The sequence below is a fragment of the Psittacula echo genome (genome assembly GCF_963264785.1).
Source record: "Psittacula echo genome assembly, chromosome: 5".
NCBI classification, from domain to species: domain Eukaryota; kingdom Metazoa; phylum Chordata; class Aves; order Psittaciformes; family Psittacidae; genus Psittacula; species Psittacula echo.
Window position 1 is genome coordinate 82,893,481 of NC_137739.1, and position 21,282 is coordinate 82,914,762.

At 39.6% G+C, this 21,282-nt stretch overlaps 1 protein-coding gene across 2 annotated transcripts in view; it reads left to right on the forward strand.

Moving 5' to 3' along the window:
• The window catches only part of INO80 (INO80 complex ATPase subunit), a 65,189-nt gene extending 43,996 nt beyond the window's left edge, over nucleotides 1-21,193 (forward strand). The window contains exons 26-36 of one of the 2 annotated variants that reach the window (XM_080617680.1): nucleotides 331-556; nucleotides 6,293-6,420; nucleotides 7,981-8,075; nucleotides 10,467-10,539; nucleotides 12,715-12,873; nucleotides 14,273-14,375; nucleotides 14,941-15,029; nucleotides 15,820-15,975; nucleotides 17,103-17,262; nucleotides 18,066-18,284; nucleotides 18,857-21,193. In XM_080617680.1, the coding sequence (XP_080473806.1) occupies nucleotides 331-556; nucleotides 6,293-6,420; nucleotides 7,981-8,075; nucleotides 10,467-10,539; nucleotides 12,715-12,873; nucleotides 14,273-14,375; nucleotides 14,941-15,029; nucleotides 15,820-15,975; nucleotides 17,103-17,262; nucleotides 18,066-18,284; nucleotides 18,857-19,074 (1,626 nt within the window). In that variant the 3' untranslated portion in view covers nucleotides 19,075-21,193. The remainder of the gene's footprint in view (nucleotides 1-330; nucleotides 557-6,292; nucleotides 6,421-7,980; nucleotides 8,076-10,466; nucleotides 10,540-12,714; nucleotides 12,874-14,272; nucleotides 14,376-14,940; nucleotides 15,030-15,819; nucleotides 15,976-17,102; nucleotides 17,263-18,065; nucleotides 18,285-18,856) is intronic. The other variant, XM_080617681.1, reaches the window with a different exon arrangement.
• The last annotated feature ends 89 nt before the right edge of the window (nucleotides 21,194-21,282 follow it).

The following is a 21,282-nucleotide window of genomic DNA, read 5'->3' on the forward strand; positions in this document are numbered from 1 at the left end:
ATACTTGATTGTGAAGGGCAAAAATGAAAGGTGCAGCAAGGATACTCTTCTTTTTCCTCTCAGCTTTTCTATCAGTTGTGTGGCAGTTGGCATGAGGCATTGTTTATCAAAAGGCAACAGTCTGTGCCTCATTGTTCACAGGACTTTATGTGCGGTGGGGAGATGTTGCATCTTTGTTTATTTTAAGCCCAGCTTAATATTGTTTTCCATTTGTACATGTCAGTAACTCTTTAACTCTTAACATTTGATCCTGTGGGAAGGTACCTGAACTGGGGATTTGGGGATGAGGGGAAATCTGAACAAGAATATTGATGATTATTTTACTTGTAGGTAACAGCTGTGCCACTGGAGTTCTACTGCAATGACCGAAGTGCAGAATACGAGCGCAGGGCACTGAAGGAAGGAGGTTGTCTGGAAGCAAAGCAGTGTGTACTCAATGGAGCCCCTGAGCTAGCAGCTGACTGGCTGAAGCAATCCTCTCAGTTCTTCCCAGAGTATCCAGGAGGGCTGTTAGGGATCCGGCCTCAGAACGGCTGGTCTTTTATCAGGATACCAGGTAAGTTTGGAGGTTGTCATGGAACAGAGATGAGATAAATAAGGACATCTGTTCTTCGGTGGTAATTATACTTGGTTATGGGCTTTATGAGGGGATGGTTGTGTGTTTATGTGTTTGTTTTTCCTCCTGAGTGAAAGTTAACCCTGGTATCTTAAAACACACCATGATTTCACATCCTCTATCTGCAGTAAAGCTGTCCATGGATATTGAAAAAGCCTCACATAAACTTTTCTAATGCTTACAAACCCCTCCTTGCATGTTAGCCCCCAAATGACTGTAAAGAGAGAGATTTGCTTACTGAAGCACAGTCTTTTCTCACAACCAAATACTGTTTTGAGGTTGGAGATAGGAAGATTGCAGGAAAAGTAACAATCATGTCTTACCTCTTAGTGTGTTGGAAGGCCTTTGTATTGACCTAAAAGATCTTTTGTTGGTCCTCCTAGTGAAAAGATAAAAATTACTTGTAGCAGTGTACAGTGGGAAGGATGGGTTTGGGGACCAAGTTAGAGGAAATTGGCCTGGGCAACAAGGCATGGGGTGTGGGATTTACAGAGTTTCAGTTGGAATAAAGAGGACTTACTCATATTTCCTGGTAGAGCGGGGAAAATTTACCAGTGTAATTGTAAATATACTTCTTTTTTTTTTCCTAGAATTAGACTAAAGTAATCCAAGGTTTGCTAGAATTTGATTGCCAATACTGCATTGAATTCCATGGGGCAGACACATTCTGGCTGTCAGAAGATGGTCCTGAGCAGTGAGCAGAGTTCTGCAGAAAGTACTAGAGATCTGAGAGATAGCCAAGAGGAAAAACAGCTTACACTGCCAGATGCTAAGTTATTCCCAGACCCTTTTGGGTCAAGGATGTTTGGCAGGGGAAGTTAGTACAGTAGAAGGAAAATGGCCTTTTGCTTGCTACAGTCCGGTTTAAGAAGGTACCTCATAAGTACTTGGAGTCTTTTGAAGCACGTGCATGTTTGTACCTATGTAATGGAGAAACGATTTTTCATGAGCTCTCACTAGACTATAGTGTTAAGCGACAGTTGATGACTTTATAGTTTTTTCAGGAATTCATTGAATTACCCATTATTTGGGAACAGGAAGTGAATTGCTGTAGCAGAAAGGAGGGAAATAGTGAAGGGATCAATTAAGGTGGATGCATGCATAGAGAAATGAAGAAAAGTATCAGATGTAGCATTGAGAGAGGGCTGCATTCTCTTCAGAAGACTTCCATTTAAGCTAATGACTTTGATGGTTGGGATGAGTGTGTAGGTAAAGCTGCCCGCATTTAGGAGATGTTGGAACTGCATGTGAATTTAAAGAAGAGTAGTTTCATACAGCTGTGTTTTAGTTAGGTCGAAGGTAGCATTCAAACCTAAACTTAATCTGAAGGGAAAGGGCACATACCACTGCCTACAGCTGTGTTTATGTGTGCAGAAGCATGCACAGTGCATTACAGAAAACAACTGATACACTGAAGGAACCATTTACAAAGATGAAGTCTAGCAAGTGTCAAATGGAATGGGTGGTGTGAAGGTCTGCAGTAAATGGGTGGCAAGAAGAACCAGGGGATATCTCTCTCCTAACCCTCATCTATTCTCTCCCAGTCTTGGTGTTCCCAGTACCCTGGCAGCAGGCTCAGCTGCGATCACTGTGGGAATCTCTTGAGGCTTTTCCTGTTCTTTGAAAGAAAAATGGTCCTGGATTAAATGGCAGGAAGTGTCTGAGTCCTTTTAGCATCGATAAAAAGCACCGGCCTCACTGGCTGTTTACTGTGAGAGTCAGCTAGCTCCTCACTGACCCCATTGTGCCGTGCAGACTGTCGGGAGGGGAACCAGGGGTGTCAACTGGAACCCAGACTTTATCTCTCTTTCCTCTGCATTTTCATGCCCAGAGGCACTTTTTCTCATTCTCCAGAGAGCACTGAGCCCAGCTACAGTAATCAGCCAGAGCTCCTGACAAGGGTTATTTTGAGTCATTATCATTTGTGACTGTTCTTCCCAGGCCATAGGATCCCACTGCATCCCCACATAGATAATTTATGTCCATATCCCTGCATAACTGGAGGCAGGGACTTTTTATTTCAGACTGAAAGCTAAACAATATCAGTTGACACTTACTTTCTTTTTGATCTGGTTCTCTTTTCTTGTTTATTTGATGCACTATTGAAGAACCCAAAATCTGCATCCTAGGGAGAGTTTTTTCACGTGCGGTCCAGGACCTCTGTCTCCTGACTGGCTTAAAGTTTCAAAAGCTCTTTTGATGCTATTAAAAACCAACATTAAATATATATATATCCAAAGACATTGTAATTGGAATTTTTCACCAATCATTAAAAATGGAAAATGTGGAATTGCAAATTTCGGAAATACCATGTAAAAATAGAAGTAAACCACCTTTTTTGTCCTCCAAGATACAAGGGAATGAGAAATAGAGAGAAACTAGAGGTAGAAGACACTTTCTTTTTTGAATACTCAATAGTGTTTCCTGAAGATGGCATGAATAAAGTACATTTTCTCTTACCACTTCCCAGAATTTGTCCTTTGAAGCACTAGGTGGCAGGCTTTAAGCATGCAAAACTGTTTGATCTTACAAAACACAATGATATCAAGATAGCACATTTAGAGATGCCAGGTTAAAGTCAAATGGTTTTCTCTTCCAGAGACAATAAATCTTTTTTGTTGTTGTTGTTAGTTCTGTTTTGCTTTCCAACCATAAAAAAAAAGCCAAACCCTGCAACTTTCTCACCAGTGCAGTCTGCTCTGACACTAAGATATTGGAGAAATTATGAGCTGTTAATAAGTTGGTAACTTTTCAGACTCTAAGACCATCTGCAAATAAGTTCTTTACTTGTAATTTGTATTTTATTGCTATTTAAAAATAGTAGCTTACACAATGGAGACCTAAGGAGCCAGCAGCAAAGGACACTCATCGTTTCCAGTTACCAAAACTTAATTCTACCTATTTATGCCTGTGTGAGAGACACCAGGAGCGTTTTGCTTTCGGAAGCTTGCTAATATGTTAATCTGAGCTAGTCAAGGCTGACACTTGGACAGACCCTGTTTGTTCTCCATTTCCTTCCAGTCAGATGGCTTTTGGTTAATAATCATATTAGTTTGTCATGTATATCTAGACTTTCCATGTTGCTTCACTCAATTTAATTCATTCTGAAACAGCAAGCTGACCAATTACAATAAAAGAATGCCATGGCTTCATGGATTTAAAGGAAAGAATAACATTTTGTATAGAGTAACCGTTGCTATTGCACAGACTTCTGGAGGTTTTTTGGTATTTTAAAACCAAACAACTGCAAGTAATTTCCATTTTTACTTAATTGCCTAAGTTCTAAGCTTGTTTTTCTTTAGAAGAATTCATGAGACTGTTAACAATAGTTAATAGTATGTAATTGAGTTCTCTCTAGAGATGAGTGTGTCATTAGAAATATGTTGCAGTTGGAACAAATACCATCCAGAGCTGTGGTCTAGAGTTTTCTTTACAGTATCTCTTTGGCTTAGCTCCTGAGTTGATGGATTCCCTGAGGTGGTTGCTAATGATTCAATCAAAGAGATGGCACTTGCTCCTGGCAAGGCAACAAGATCACCCTCAGAAGGGAGAGCAAACTGGAGGAAAAATAGTGACTGTCTGGGTAGGCAAACAAGCAAGAAAGAGCAGAACTCTCTTGTCTTGGATTCTTAGCTAGTGAATTGCAGGAGCATGGGTCTGAATTTTACCAAAGGAGAAAGAGTTCACAGCATTGACTTACAGTGCAAATAAAAGAGCTGATAATTTTAAGCATTATTGACATCTCAGTTTTTTGAATTTCGGAAAGGAGTATTGTTGGTTCCTTATTCTGATGTCTAATGTAGATCCCACTGGTTCCAGCATCAAGTCCATTATTTTTATTTAAGCTAAAGGAGATTTTTCAAAGAAATATTGATTGAAATATTAAAATGATGAAGAGTCTCCCATGCTTTTGGATAAAAGTGTTTTCTGACTAGTTTTTCTTCACTGTTAGAAGGATTAAGAGGGAAGTTTGCCTTGCTTTTACAGTTTTAATAAGTCACTGGATACTGTGCCCTTCTCTGCTGGTATACAGTTCTCTTCAGTTGTTTAAAGCCTTTGTCCAACAGAAGAACCTTGAGTATTGCCATTTGCCCTTTGAAAAATTGAAACAAACCAAGTTACTGAATTCCCTTACTGCAGGAAAAGCTTTTTAACACAATGGAATAGTGGGGACTTTTCCTGAATGCTTTCTGGTTTTTACAACCTGTCTGAAAGGTGTATTATACCTGGGCATATTATTTCAAAATGACCTCTTGAATTAAATATAGAACAACATCTACATTCCTGCTTTTCTTACCAAAGCCCTTGTTGCACCTGCAAGGATCAAACTTAGCCCTCTGTGCCACATCACTGCACTTGGGTACTCATGGACTGTATTGCCTGCCATGCTGATAAGATCTTCTTAGGAGCACTGTTGTGTGATCTGTACTCCTCTGTTCCACTGGTTTTAGCTGTAGGAAAATGTTCAGACGAATGATTTAATTTTTATGTATACCTTTTTAATGTAGCTGGAATATTGTGCAAGGCAGTTAATTGCCTTCCAGAAGCTGGATTTTCTTCAGCCTGTGAGTTAATTCATTCTGTGCAACAAGAAGTGTGCGGAAGTGTTACCTGCTAGACATGTTGAAAATATTTGGGTTCTGTACTAGCCTGCACCATCTGCAGTTGTCAACTTTCCGTTTTGGCTGTAAACCTAAAATCAGACATCCCAAAGAATAAAGAATCATCAGTGGCCTTTCCAACTGATAATTTTTTGGAAGAAAATGTCTCTTTATCCTCTTTCAGCAGTAGTGTATTGTTTACTGAAGTTTATGTACAGAATGTACAAACAGGAAGATCTCCTTCCTGAAAAATACTTCATGAGCAGTGCTGAAACAGAGAGGACATGAAGTATGAAATCTGAAGAGACTTAAGAAATGTTTTCAGATGGCAATCTTTATTTTTTCTTTTTTTCCTAAAGGCAGAGGGCAGGGAGGAAAAAGAAGAGTTAAGGCAGTGCTGTGAATCATAGAATCGTTAGGGTTGGAAAGGACCTTAAGATCATCCAGTTCCAACCCCCCTGCCTTGGGCAGGGACACCTCACACTAAACCATGTTACCCAAGGCTCTGTCCAAGCTGGCCTTGAACACCACCAGGGATGGAGCATTCACAGCTTTCCTGGGCAACCCATTCCAGTGCCTCACCACCCTAGAGAACTGTTCCTGTTCTTTGCTTTCTATATCAGTGAGGGGTTTGATCTCAAAACTAGATCTTTTGAGAGTGAATACAAAGCTCAGCAGGTAGCAGCAAATGTCCAAAGGACAGCGTTTTAACATGAGAAGTGGAAAAAAATTCTTAAACTGTCAAGGCATATTGTGCTTGTTGATGTGGTCAGAATCCTTAGTTGAGGGAAATGGCTGTCCAAAAAAGGATTGAGTCTGTATTCGTGAGGAGATCAATCTGTGATGAAATTTTGCCATGTGGGTATATTCATATACTCCCATCTTAGCAAACAGAAGTTATTGTTAGCAGTGTGATTGTAATGTCAGCCAGAAGGGGCGTTGCAGTTTCTTTGATCACAGCTCATTACTTTAGGGATTATAATGCAGTGAAGTGCTGGGAAAACTTAGAAGTTAGCTTGTTGCATGTAGCTGTTCTGGCTTTATTAGTTACCTGCTTTACATCCATTTCTTTTAGACAAAGAGAGTCTGATCACTGACAGTGGAAAACTTCATGCTCTTGATCTTCTATTGACACGGCTGAAATCTCAAGGACACAGAGTTCTCATCTACTCCCAGATGACACGGATGATTGACTTGCTGGAGGTAGGAGAGCTGTAGCCTCCTCAGAAGACAAATTCTGAAGATGCAAATTTGGCAACAGTGTTTTGGAGAAAATACTATCATTTGGATGCAGCAAACCTGACATAAAATTATACTGAAGGTTATACAGTAAATGCATTAATATGAAAAAATAAGAGCTGCCATACAAAGTTAGATCTAAGGTCCAGTCTAGTGTTACGCTTCTGGCAGTGTACAACAGCAGATGCTATGGGGAAAATGTACAAGAGGGGTTGCATAGCTCAGTTATCCTCTTCTGCTGGTTTTAAACAGCTTCCTTCTGTTTTCATATGATGCTCATGTGCCCTTTCATTGGAAGGAAGCGGGAGAACAGTCAATAACTTTATGTTGTTTGTGTTGCTTGTAATTTCACAGATTTTACTGTTTCCTTCTATCATCTTAATCCTGTGCAAAAGTTTGATAGAAGTTCTCTGGCACATACAATAGGAAGGAAAATAGGAATTAAGTCATTACTTGTTATTTAAATACAGCCAGTCTGCCTCAGAAGGGAAAAAAAAAAGAATATTAGATTAGCAACCATACCGATAAAGGGCTGGTCTGAAGAGACATTTGTAGGAGAACTATTTATTTGGTTTCCTATTGGTAATACTTACAGTGCTTAGAAAGAAATACCTTTATTTCTCTGGGCTTTTGTGGAAGACAGCAAAGTTTGAGGTTTTGGTTGGATCTGAAAAAGGAATCAGTGTTTTCTGTTAGCATTCCGTTTAAAGGCTTGGGAGTACACTATTTTGCTATTTGACCTCCTAAATGCTCAACTTTATTTGTTGGATAAGCCACCTAGCAAGTTTTTCTTCCTTCCCACCCATGTAACAGAAGCTGGAGTTAAGCAAGCTAAAAATCAAGTGAGGACTCAGTTTGCAAGAAAATCCTTCCAAAAGTTATATAGCAGTAGATACAGTAGCACTGCACCAGCTACTAAGAAGGAGAAAAATTACTGCTACTGCTGAACCCAGGACATAGCTATACGACCTGAGAGATCAAAATACATCTCCTCTGCCTACTTGAATATGAAAGGACAGAATATGTCCTATTTCTTTGAACTGTGTCAGTGTAAGTGCTGTGGTATCATACTAACCTAATCTATGCAGGGCAGAGATCCCAAAACCTTGTTTACAGAGTTATAAAACCATCTTTATTTGATTTGCCTTCAGCTGAAGAACTGCTGCTTAATTCAGCCATTAGAAAATGGCACATACAAATACAAAGAGGAAAATTACCTTCTTTCAACAGAAAGGGATAAAGTAATGTTATTTCATATAGATGTGTATTTCATACTTTTTAAGCTTATGCTTGTTTTTTCTCAATGTGTTTGATTTCTCCTGTGTGAAATTGTCCACAATTTCAGTGAGAATCACATTATGTTCATGTGACAAGGGGTCAGATCATATTTCTGCATGAATATTTGATGTTGATGAAATTTAGGGGATATTTTTTTCAATTAGCAATTCTGGTTTTATTGGGTTTTTCTGGAAGATTGAGTAGTTTCAAGAACAACTCTATCTTTCTGCTGTGTGTCCTTCACAGGAATACATGGTTTATAGAAAACATACTTACATGAGATTGGATGGTTCTTCAAAGATTTCTGAACGAAGGGACATGGTAGCAGATTTTCAGAACAGGTAATGTATTGTACAACGTGTGCTAAATTGTGTGTACATACAGAGCTGGTATTAGATGTAATGGAAATAGATTAAATTTGCACTTAAATTATCTTTCCTGATATCAAACGGGCCTCTTAGGTGAAGCAGTTTCTAGGAGATTTGCTGACCAGTAGTCAGTGGTATTGATGTTTAGGATTTTGTCATCAGTGAACCAGTACTGGAAGCAATTTCAGTGTACCCCTCTACTGTGCTTCTTGCCATTCCAAATATGCTATTGCTTATAAAGAAGCTCAGGAGAAAGGCAGATGTTCTTTGGTTATTATATACCCTGACAGTTGACACTGTGAAGATGAGATTGAAAATCTCACATATGCTAGAGCTTTGAAAATGACCTATTTTTCTGCAAAACAAACCATTCAAGCATGTTTTATTAAGAGACCTTGAACTAATATACAAGTGATAAAATGGGGATTTTATTAGAGAGTAAGATACGCTATAAACCTTTTCATTTAGTAAGCCAAAATGGATGCTTGCAGTCCATTTATGAGCACATCAAGAAAGAAAAGTGTGTAATCATGTTATTAGAAGTTAATATAGTTTAGTATAACTTTGTCTCCACTAAGGCACATTATTTATAATGATTGAGTTTATGGTTATTAAGTTTTCATTTAATCATGGGATGTGGCTTGACAGGATGTCACTTTGGTATGGTAGTTCACAGTAGGGTTATCCTCCCTGGATGTTGATGTGAGCTTTTAAGAACTTCTCTTTTTCAGAGGAGTTAGGTTCATAGATGGTTGGTTGTTGTAGGGTGAAAGCAACATTTTAGACTAGAGAATAGTCCTTGTGTTCGTGGTCCCAAGGTATCATAGCTGAAGATAGGAGAGAAGCTGTATACAGCCTTTCAGGCTTAAAGATCTTAAGGACTGTGTTGCAATGATGAGTCTTGTAGTGAACTCCTCAGAGCAGTAAAGCTTGGAAAGAGTGTGTGCCAAATACCTGAAGCGAGAGGACCATGCAGTATTTTTCTGCCTGTTTCCAGATGTCAGAAAGAGGTTCCTCCTGGAATCCTGACCCTTCTTCCTGTAAGGTCCTTTAACCAAAAGAAGTGAAGAAATTTATTTTTATTAGTGAACAGAATGTGTTTTTATTAATGAATAGAACAAGTGAAGAAAAATAATCATTTCAGCAGGAAGTCCCTTTGAAATACAGGTCAGCCAGTCTAAACAAAGATGCCTATTAAAATGTTAGTTAAGTTCCTCTTATACATGATTTACTGATGAGAAATATGTCCAGGAAAAAAAGCCTGACTGAGACTAAACTATCCTGCAGGATATCCTAGCAAGGTGCAGAAAATATGTAGCTATGGAATGATAATTTGTTCCCCTAGTCTATAGCACTGTCCACTTTCTTTCCTTCACATACGGCATTTCCAGAAGGATTTCACAGGTGACTGCCTGTATTGCACATTTCACTATTATTATGAGATTGAAAAGATTTCCTGGCCAAGGATTAACTACACTGTGAGCAGGCACCTGCTTTGGCTTTGTACGTGCAAGATGAGGTCTAGAGATTGACAGCTCAGCTACAATTCCTCCCAGCTGTCCATAGGTCACGGTGGAGTTTTGTACTGTTAGATTTTGGACTACCATATGCATATGGACAGTCTGGTACCAAAAGGACGTGGCATTGCAGAGTGTCTTCTCTTAAGCAGAGGGCCTTGCTCTGTCACTGCTGAGGCACAGTATGTCAGTGTCTTTGGACTTCTTACTAGTACCATCTGCTTTGTTAGTGTCAACCTGTTCACAGATATATTTGGTTGTTCTGGTTATGGTTAACAATTTTAAATACTGCTGACTCCCCAGTAGCACTAGTGAGGTTCACAACCTTTGTGGAAATCCTGATTTCACTGTTACCACTTGATTTTCAATAGTACTTGGTCATCCTTTGTAGAGACCTCTCTCCTGGTTTGTTCTGTTCAAAGCACCCTATTTAGAACAAAACATGCATCTACACAGTTTCAACATTTATTTATCTTTCTTTATCAATTGAGCATTGTTCAGGCGAGATTTTTTCAACAGTGGTCAGTTCAGTGAAACAATGAATTGTTCTTTGTCCATATGAAATCTGAATTTCCGTTTCAGGCAAGATAAGCCCTGGTTTGTTTTGATAGAGATTAATAAGATGCTGTTGCAAATTGGATATTTGCCTGTTCCAGCAGTCCTGATTTGTAGATTAACTTCTCTCATTCATACGTTTTTTTTCACTTGAACATGAATGAACAGCACATAATGTTCTGAAGTGTTCAAGTAATAGAAAGAGCCCTGATCACTTTATGTGGGCCAAAAAATTTACTTCTGTGATTATTTCTTGTTTATCACTCACAATATAAATCTTTTTCCTCTATAGGAATGATATTTTTGTGTTCCTGTTAAGCACAAGAGCTGGAGGCTTGGGCATTAACCTTACAGCTGCAGATACGGTAAGTGAAGTTTGGTAAAGTAATACAGAATTAAAAGATCATAGAATCATAGAAGAGTTAGGGTTGGAAAGGACCTTAAGATCATCTATTTCCAGCCCCCCTGCCATAGGCAGGGACACCTCACACTAAACCATGTCACCCAAGGCTCTGTCCAACCTGGCCTTGAACGCCGCCAGGGATGGAACATTCACAGCTTCCCTGGGCAACCCATTCCAGTGCCTCACCACCCTTACAGTAAAGAACTTCCTCCTTATATCCAATCTAAACGTCCCCTGTTTATGGTTTAACCCATTACCCCTTGTCCTGTCACTGCAGTCCCTAATGAAGAATCCCTCCCCAGCATCCTTATAGGCCCCCTTCAGACACTGGAAGGCTGCTCTGAGGTCTCCACGCAGCCTTCTCTTCTCCAGGCTGAACAGCCCCAACTTTCTCAGCTTGTCTTCATATGGGAGGTGCTCCAGTCCCTGATCATCCTCGTGGCCTCCTCTGGACTTGTTCCAACAGTTCCATGTCCTTTTTATGTTGAGGACACCAGAACTGTACACAATACTCCAGTATTTATATATATAGTATATAGTTTTCAGTATAAATATTTCTTTGCTTTTCCTGCCTCATATGCCTACAACCACCATTCCTCCCAAACTGCTCATGTCCTGCCTACTAGCCTCACTTTTTATGTAGGAAAATTGGTCTTTCTGTATGAAAGTCAGCACTCTTAGCCATGCTGCTCAGTATTTTCAGTGCAGCCATCCACATCATGAAATTGCATAACCTTGCTTACTTTGATCATAATTACAATATAGTATTACGTTGATGATAAAGTTGTAGAATACTGGACTCATGGTACACAGTTTTGGGTTGTATTTGGAAGTATCTTCCTTCTCCACGCATACTTTAGTACCAGAGTCTAGAAAGGAGGGATGACTGAAGGGGTCTACAGATGCACCTGACATTTTCATACAGTGAGTGCTGTTTCATGTGTGACTGTTGGCTCTAAGGTTCAGCTGCAAAGGAATCAGTAGGACAGGTATGGGTTATGCTTTTTCTTGTACACAGAAGAATGAAGCAATGCCTCTAAAAGTACAATGTATTTTGTAGTTGAATATCAGCTACTAGGGAAGGATAAATTTCTCCCCCCCCTTACTCATTCGAGGTGTAAAGGCATGCTGATTTAGGGGAATTACAAGGATTTGCATTCTGGAGCAGCTGTCACTAATCACTAGGGAAGGAATATTGACTTACATGACCCATTTTGTCTTTGCAGTAACAGCTATTCTTGTGCTTCTAACCCAATACCTTGTGTGCATGCAGATTTGACCCCAGGACAGCCTGTAGTCCTTAGCCCCACAAAGCCAAAGAACTCTGAATCAAAAATACTGCATAATTCTTTTTCAAAAATACCCCATCATATCTTCCTGTCACAAGAAATCAGAAGCAAGCAAGTATCTGTAGCATTTTCAGACCTGAAAAGTTGTCTCGAAGTTGCTTCAACAGAGGAAATAAACAGATGGAAGCACAGGCATGCTCCTGCAGGCTCCTCAAATGAGCATTGCTGTTACAAAAACACAAGTTCTGTGTTTTTGTAGCTTTCTCAATACTTTGCTGTCCAGATTTATTTTTAAACGGTTTTGGGTTGTGTGCTTCCTGTGTATAAAGTACTGTTGGAATGACAGGGCAATGTGGATGCAAGGCGGCATTTCATTTTTTTATAGTAAAAGCACCAGAAGTGCTAGACCAGACTTTATCCAGGTTTGAAAGAAAAATAAATTGGAGTATTACTTTTGTGTGAAATTCTAATTTGATGGGCTTTTTTTTTTAAGGAAAGTAACATTAAAATGGGTTCATGGTGTGGCAAGCCTATAATTAATTACATGACAGTGATTTAATGTGGTGGCAAATATAGGAATTTTGTGCCTCTGAAGCAGATTTGTTCAAGAAGATTTTGAAGACATCCTATGGAAGTTGAAACATTTACAGTGTCAATTAGTTTGAATTTATCTGAAATGCAGTGGAAAAGACTTTATAGGACTGGGCAAATCTCAGTTAATACAGCCTGCAGAGAGGGGATAATTCTGTGAGATGTATATTTTATCAGGATATTGGATTTTCATTTATTTATGGGGCTGTAAATGTGTAGGTTTATTTAATCCTTTCTGTTCTGGTGTTGTTTTGCAGGTAATTTTCTATGACAGCGATTGGAACCCAACAGTAGACCAGCAAGCCATGGACCGGGCACACAGGCTGGGTCAGACCAAACAAGTCACTGTGTACAGGTTGATATGTAAAGGCACCATTGAGGAGCGCATCTTACAAAGGGCTAAGGAAAAGAGTGAGGTAGGAATAAGAAATTGTCTGGAAGAAGAAGTTACAGAAATGGTACCAAAATGAGTAAAGAAACAGAAAAAGTATCTGTAGGGAGACAAAAGAGAAGCCAGAAGTTTTTGTTCACATAAACAAACCCTAACACAGCAGAACTGCAGCTGCATTATATGAACTAGGAAGAAGCTAATCATTCACAGTATGACTTCGTGAAGCTATTTCTTATGATGCAATGAAACAACATGGGCTTCTTTAAGACTAGAGCCTTCTACCTTTGCTGTGTCAGGGCTCCTGATTCCTCTCATGTTAAACCGTTACATCCCAGCTGATTTTTTAAAGAAATTTGGAAGGTAATCAAGTGAAAATCATTTGAGGTGGGAGGGTTGCCAGAAGAGCTCAGTGTCTTGCAGCATCAAGCAGTAAGTGTATTAGAAACCTGAAACCTTGTGAATCTTTATTGGCAAGAAAAATTGAAGTGGATTTACTTTCTTTGGTAGCAGCAGGTATACTGTATACAGCATGAAGATATTTTGTCTACATGAGATTTCTTTTAGCTTTTGTCTTTAATTAAATTCTGGTCATGGTGCTGCAGCAACTGAAGCATCTCCTGCTGAATGCATTCACATTTACCTTGTTGGAACTTACCCATTTTCTCTAGGATACTGCACTAGAGTCACCTAACACCAACCTGGAAATAAAAGCATAGTCTTTTTGCTGGTGATCCAAATCATCACAATTTGCTTACACTGAAGCTTGTTCTCCTTTGTTAAGTTACAGCTCTTTGGGGTTTCTTTATGTATGTCGTTGCAGTAATAGAGGTTGAATGAATTCCTTAAACTGAGACACTGATTCAATATGAGATTTAGCTTTCAGTCAAGGTGGCTAAAAATGTTGTACCCTTTAAGAATGTGATCTGCATGATCTCTGTGCAGATACTTGAAAAATTGAACTGATAATGTAGACCTGACAGGAATATTGCAGGGTTTTTTTTCTTTATGTTCAGTGTGTATATATATATATATATAGTATATATAATATATAGTATATATATATTATATATATATTATATATATTATATATATATTATATATAGTATATATATATTAATACTATTATAATTTGTTGTTTAGTGCATTTAGTGCTTTAGAAGAAGTGAAACTTTGCACAAGGGATGGCATTTTTCTGCTTTCTAGCTTGGTTGTTTCTCATATTTTATACTCTTAATTATACTTTTAATAAATCTTCCCTGAAATTTTGCTACTAACTTTGGTATGAAAGAGAATTTGAGTCAATTGTGACTTACACAGATGCCCTGGCACCTTTTTTTGGCTGGCTTTCAGTGAAGGGTAGTGAGAATGGTTCATGGCTGTTTTGAGTAATTTTTCCTTTTTTTCTCCTTTTTTTTCCCTTCTAGATCCAGCGAATGGTGATTTCAGGTGGCAATTTCAAACCTGACACCTTGAAGCCAAAAGAAGTGGTCAGTCTTCTGCTGGATGACGAGGAACTAGAAAAGAAATGTATGTGAAAATCATGTTGCAGCATTTTCCTCATCTTCCACTTCATTAGCTTATGAAATCTGTGTTTTTATCTCTACAAACACATGTATTGCTGATAACAACTTCTGTTTCCTGGCTCTTCTTGTATTGCCAACTCTTGTTAGTACAAGCTGGTTTCATATCACTGCTGAGCTGAAAGATGAAGTTGTGCAAGAGAGACATGATGATGTGATAAAGTTTTTATTGGCACTCATTCAGGATCATTACATTGTTCCTGAATGACAGAGCTTTAACAAGAATTATGTAGGTCATGACAAGAATAGTACTAGTAAAAATGCTGTATTTTATCATACCTTTGAAGCTGTATAGATGCTTTTATGTTGCTTGAAAGAAGGATTTCACTGTAAGACTTTTTAGTAATCTGGATGCAAATAGTTTTAATACAGTATCGTTTTCAGTGTGTTTAGTTTTAATACAGCTGACTTAAATTCACAGTTCTGTTAGAACTGGAATTTCTTGTAAGATTCACAAAAGGATATGCAATATCTTCACGGTGGTGAACAACTTTGTATTTCTTTTCTGACAGTGCGTCAGCGCCAAGAAGAGAAGCGACAGCAAGAGGAAACAAATCGTGTGAAGGAACGTAAACGTAAAAGGGAAAAATACGCCGAAAAGGTACTTTGATGTGAAGAGGTTGCCTGTGTCAGTGATAGAGCCAGAAGAGCTTCAGACTCACTATTACGTGGTTTGGAAACATTTTATGCAAAGGCAGTCTAATATTAGAGTAAAGCTTTCTTCCCTTCACCACTGAACATCAATCTGTGGCACTTCCTTCTGCAGAAGAGGGATATTACAAAACACATAATGCATAGTGATCTGTATTTTAATCATTAGCAACTTGAAAACTAAGGAAATACGGCATACCCAACCAACACTAGTGATTACCAGTAATTTACAAACAATTTGAGGACTCATGCATGAAAAACCAAAGTGATCCACTGATCATTCTATGGCACATAAAATGGTGACTTACTCCAGATTTTGTTCTGCAAGGACAAAAAGCACCACATGAAGCATCAGACACAGATAAAACCCATATAGCCGTGTGGCTTCTGTGGAAAAAAGGAAGGTCAGTTTGTTTTAAAAAGATCATTAGAATTGGTTGTGTAATGGTAAAGAATTTCAGGCTCACTCCGAAAGGTAATGGAAATCAAAGTAAGTCTCTATCATTCTAGCTATTATAGGAAGGGGGGGGATGACAGAAAAACACCCCCTACTTAAATCTAAAGAAGGAGCCTTTAAGGCATCTGTTACTGTGACCTTCAGAAACTTGTTTTGGGAAATTCTGGACATGGCATTCTTTCAGTTATAATACTGCATTAGATGTTGAGATTTTGGGTTGCTTATTCTCTTTCTTCTGTTTTACTGTCTTTTTTCATTCCTGGTATTGCTTTACTTATTTCAGAAGAAGAAGGAAGATGAATTAGATGGGAAAAGAAAGAAAGAGGGCATGAACCTTGTGATCCCATTTGTTCCCTCAGCTGATAACTCCAACCTGTCTGCTGATGGGGATGACTCCTTCATTAGTGTAGACTCTGCCATGCCCAGCCCTTTCAGTGAGGTAAGACTCACTGCTGCTTTAAACATATTCTGTCTCGGTTGTGGCCTTACATCCTGTAGGATTCTCACTTTCTGTTATTTTAGCTAGTGTAGAACTTTGAGTATGTGGGGAAGTGAAATGTCTTAAAGGTGAACCATGGAAATGAAAAAAATATACTGAAAACATAACAGCTGCTAGTAAGTTGTCTTACAGCACCTCATGTTATTGGACATTCCATTATTCCCCTCTTCATTCACTCTCTGCCCGCCTTTTCTTACAGTGAGTTCATGCCCTGACTCCTTCCTTTCAGCTGCTGAAAATTTTCCATTCCTGCCTGCACCGCCTGCAGTCCTGGAAACTTCCTACTTTTTTCTGCCTTTTTTCCTGCCTTTGTCATGCTCACATTTATAACCATGTGCCTTCTCCCATACGAACACCTTCCATAGCAAGAACAGTGTCTGTCTGCTCCTGAACTAAACAGTATCTCTCAAATAGCTGCTTGATGTTCAGCTTCTTTGCAAGTACTCCTTGCTATAGTCTCATCTACGTCTCCTCTGCTGCCTTCTTTGCTTCTGATTCTGAATTACTGTGGGGTTTTTTTCCTCTGGAATTTAAATTGTAAATTCTCAGTGGCACACATCTTATTTTACTTCATCTTTTGTAAAGAATTGCAGACTGGTTTAGGCAGCAAATACATTTTGTTCTATACCATGTTGGTTAACATTCCTAAGTTGTATTGTTCCCTTATTGACCAAGATTTTTTATTTAGCAGTAGTGGTAGGTTAAGAATCCTACCTCTTACAATCCTATCTTAAAATCCTATCTCTTTCTCTGTTGCAGTTGAAGGTACACAGTTGAACAGCAATATTCTTAAACCTCTGATGAGCCTATTAGCCTCCTGCTTCTTAACATGTACTTTCATGAATTGGAATGATGTAGCTCCTGGAGGTCTTTACTGCTGCTCAGCATGTAAATAGAGGGTGTGGTGTGATTAGGCAGATTATATAGCCTCACATAGAGAAAATGAGAGAGAACAGAAGTACCAGTTAATTACTTGTGATTGTATGTCTTTTAAAGATCATCTTATTATTGTACCATGCCCTTGCCTAACCTGAGAAGCTAACGGCTTTGTTCTCTGTCATATTTAGATATCCATCAGCAGTGAATTACATATGGGCTCTATCCCTCCCGATGAGAGCAGTAGTGATATGCTTGTGATTGTGGATGATCCAGCTTCTTCAGCACCTCAATCAAGGGCAACAAACTCTCCTGCTTCCATTACTGGCTCTGTTTCAGATACCGTGAATGGTCAGTACTCTTGACTTAGTATGGCTAGGTGATACATTTTCTGTGTTTTAACCAGAGTATATGCATAGTTGGCAAGATTTTGGGGAAAAAATTGCCTCTTCATTAAGAAATTACTTCTGATTAGATAGGAAATGTGTTTATAGTCTCATTCACCATGCTTTCCTCTCTTCTGTGTTAGTTACTCTTAAAAGTGTTGTCCTTTGTTCCTGTGTTACGGAGGGCTCTCCTTCCATTATGTTCATACTACCAAATTACAGACAGCCACAGAACTATTAATCTTTAAGCTTTTTGTTGAATTTGCTGCTGAGCTAATAATTAGTTCGCTATTTCCAGTGGGTGATTGGAGCAGCTGTAATTTTAAATAATGGTGGATGTTTTTAACTACCATATTTTTCTACACTGACATGAGTAGAGCCATAGTTTTTGGCAAGTTTCTGTACAGATAGCAAATGGAAGAAACTTCCTATCTGTCTTCAAGTAAGAAAGTGCTTCATCCTGAAGTAGAACCCAGAATTCTCCACCTATTTGTGGATTGGATTCATAATAATGATAAGTACTTGGAATTTGTAAGAATGTGGTTAATGAAGAGTGAAGTTCTGTATACATACAAAGTGAAGTATGTAAACATACTTTCTTTTCATGCGATCACTGCTTGCTAACAGTGTTCCTGTTAATGTAAATGAAAAATATCAGTTGATAGGAGCAGTACTAATGTCAATGGCAGGTAGTTATGATGCTGTATTCATTGTGAGTCACCTGAAATACTATAGCAGTTACTGTTATAACATTCTTTTGTTGTTAAGGTGTTTCAATGCAAGATACTCCTCTCACTGGGAGAGGCCAATCAAATCGAAGTCGGGGTCGTCCTAAAGGTTCAAGCGGCGGCTCAAAAGGTGGCACAGGGAAAGGCAGAAGCCGAAAGTCAATAGCGGGAAGTGCAGCTGCAATGGCAGGAGCCAAAGCAGGAGCAGCAGCAGCCTCGGCAGCTGCGTACGCAGCATATGGGTACAGTGTCTCAAAAGGTATGTGGGGAAGGGGAAGCAGCAGAACCAACCACATGACTTGGGGTGATTGTTGTTTACAGCCTGTCAAAACATAGATAAAAAACATTGTATTGTTGGTATTGCCTGTCCATTATATTCTGAGATCCAGGCAATACACAATGCGACATGGCAGTGGTGTGAGTGGATAGCCAGTTTCACCACAGATGACCTTGAGAGGCTAGTCCTGCAGAAGTTTCGTCTGCCCCTTGAATTACCTCATACCAAATGTTTTTCTTCCAGACAGATTGGGTAGTGATGTTTATCCCATGGGTATGGCTGTGGCTTTCCTTCACTGCTGTTACATTGAAGTTACAGCATGAGGTTCCATTGCCTCATGGTGATGGAGCTTCAGCTTTACAGCAGCTGAAGGTGGCACAGGGTATAGCTGCAAGATGGTTTATATCTTAAGGACTTCCCTCTTCATTAAACTCTCATAAATCACGTATACATGGTGGTCTTAGGGCTGACAGGTAGTCTGTTGTTTGTTGTTGGGAGAATCATAAGTGGAATAATATGCTCACATGGAATTTGATTCTCTTTTTCATTGCTAGGCATGTCCGCAAATAGCCCTCTGCAAACAGCAATTATTCGGCCTTCTGGACTTGCAGATTTTGGACCTTCAAGCGCCTCTTCTCCTTTGAGTTCCCCTTTGAGCAAAGGAAACAGTGTGTGTGGGACCCCCAAAAGCTTAAACCTGACCAGCAGTCTCATATCAGAAACTCCAATTCGGAAGCAAAGCAAAGGTGCCCACACCTCAGGTGGTCGGTAGTAATATTGAACCCCCAAAGCTTGTCTGAACTGTGTTGGCTTTCAGAGTAGACCACCCTGCCAGTTGAAGGCATGCAAACGAATGCCTTGTTGCTGTCCAGCACGTGTGTGAAAAGAAAATCAAAGCACAATTGGAGTGGGTGGTTTATGTGAGCACTTTGATTATTTGTATTCCAAAAAACTATCTTTGCAGACACTGCGAGAAGGAGAGAGAGGAGTCTGGGGTAACTGGGAGAGTGTCAGTTTGTGTTTTACTGATGCATCTGGCACAGATTCCCAAGAAAGCATCTGGCTCCTCCATGCAATATCCTGCAGCTCTGTGTGTGCTTGAAGTCACACCAGTGTACTTTCTCTCTTGTAGCTTGAGGTGGAACCCAGCATTCGTTTTATCTTACGAAATTGGTATCTGAACCCCTGCAGTATCCTGTAGAGTTGCAAGATGATTCCATGCTGGCAGCTGGTTGGTGTGTACACTGCAGGGGTAACTGAGGGCTAAGCTGAAGATGATGTGTGATTAAAAAAATCTTGTATTCTTCTAGCATGGGCCTCTGGGTTCTTTAAAAGTTCAAAATGCAATGGAAGGTGTCTCAGGGGGTTTGCAGGGAGTGGTGTCTTTTCAGTACCATTTGTCAGGAGAAGGCTCAGAACTGCAGAATACAGAGGAGACTGGGAGGCCTGGTAAGAGCAGCAGCACTGCCTCTTCTTCACAGAGTAGAAGCTGCCAGTGGTTTGGTTTGCATTTCAGGGTTATCAGCACAAACGCTTGTGTTCAAAATGGTTCCTCTCACTTTTGAGGTGTGCAGAACTCTTGATGAAAGCTTAGAAACAAAATAAGGTTCTATTTGTACAAATGTCAAGAAGATGGAGAGCTGAAGTGCCAAGGAAGAGTTTGCTGCTGCTCTTCTCACCGAGCCATAGCAGAGTGTGGTTCTGCAGCTTGCAGTGCTGCATGGGGAGCAACAGAAAGAGATAGAGAACTGTGCCATTCCCCCTTCCAGCCAAACCCTGGGAAAAAATCTCTCATCCCAGCCATCCTGACTATTCTTCCAGTGTGTTTTCCCTTCATCTTTGTGATCATCACACGTACCAGCTTGGTTGAGTTCACCATAGTGTGCAGGTACCGGTAGCTGTGCTCCATGAGGCTGACAGAAGGCAGCGCTTCCAGTGCCCATCTGTGTTCTCAGTCTCTGGTTGCTCCTTCTCCATTCTCAATGCACAGCTCCCCCCGTAGCCCCCTGCTTTGCTGTAAGTGTTGTCTGCATTGCACTGAGATTTAGGTGTGGGGCAGTCCTTCTGTCTGACACATTGAATGAAAAGGCTGTTCTGCCGGGGCACTTTCATCCCTTAAGAGAGAAGCGAGTTGAGTTGCAGGTCTGGGCTGTGACAGTGGAAGATTACTTTTTTTTTGTTTTCATTATTATTTTTATTATTATAATTTTTTTCCAACCCCAGATCCTTTGCCTGGCGTCCTACAGTGTGGAGCAAGTGCTTCCTGTTGGCTCTGCCTCTAATTTGCACACCTGAAAATAGCAGAACTGAGTTTAGATTGATTTTTAAGCAGATTTGCAGGGGATAATTGAGGGGGAGGTGATGTTTAATTAACTCATGAAGACTTCCCCCTTCCCCTCTTATTCACATGTATATATGATATTTAGAGGGAATCAGACAAATGCCAAGCCTTTTTTTCTCTTTGAATGTGCTGTCTATTTTTATAACTGAACTTGTACATATGTATAAAGAGAGACACATCTTTCTTTTACTAACTGGAGAAGAAAATCTTAAATAAAATGGAGTGAGATAATTTTATGTAAATCGGTGTCTTTGCGTTTTTTATGCATGTAGCTGTGTGAATGAGAGGATTAGGGAAGAGAGCACGGAGGGTGCGCATCTGGAAACGCAGCTGGAAATGTGTGCTGCTCACTATAATGCTCTAGTGTCTACATTCTTCCAGGTATCATGTTAGTAACCTTTCAGGTACAGTTGTATCCTTATCAAATGTCTGTATTCACCAATTGTCTTGTGTTTTGGAGTAGGTGTGCAGCCCATTACAAGAAAACAGAAGCAAGTGTAAGATGTGTAATTACACAGTACTTGAACTGCAGTGGTTGAATTCAATACAGTTGACCGTTTTGGGACATCATTCTCTACAGGTCTTTTGTTTTCCCCTGTTTTTTTTAGTGGGAGTAGAAGTGACTTCTTTGTGTGCAGT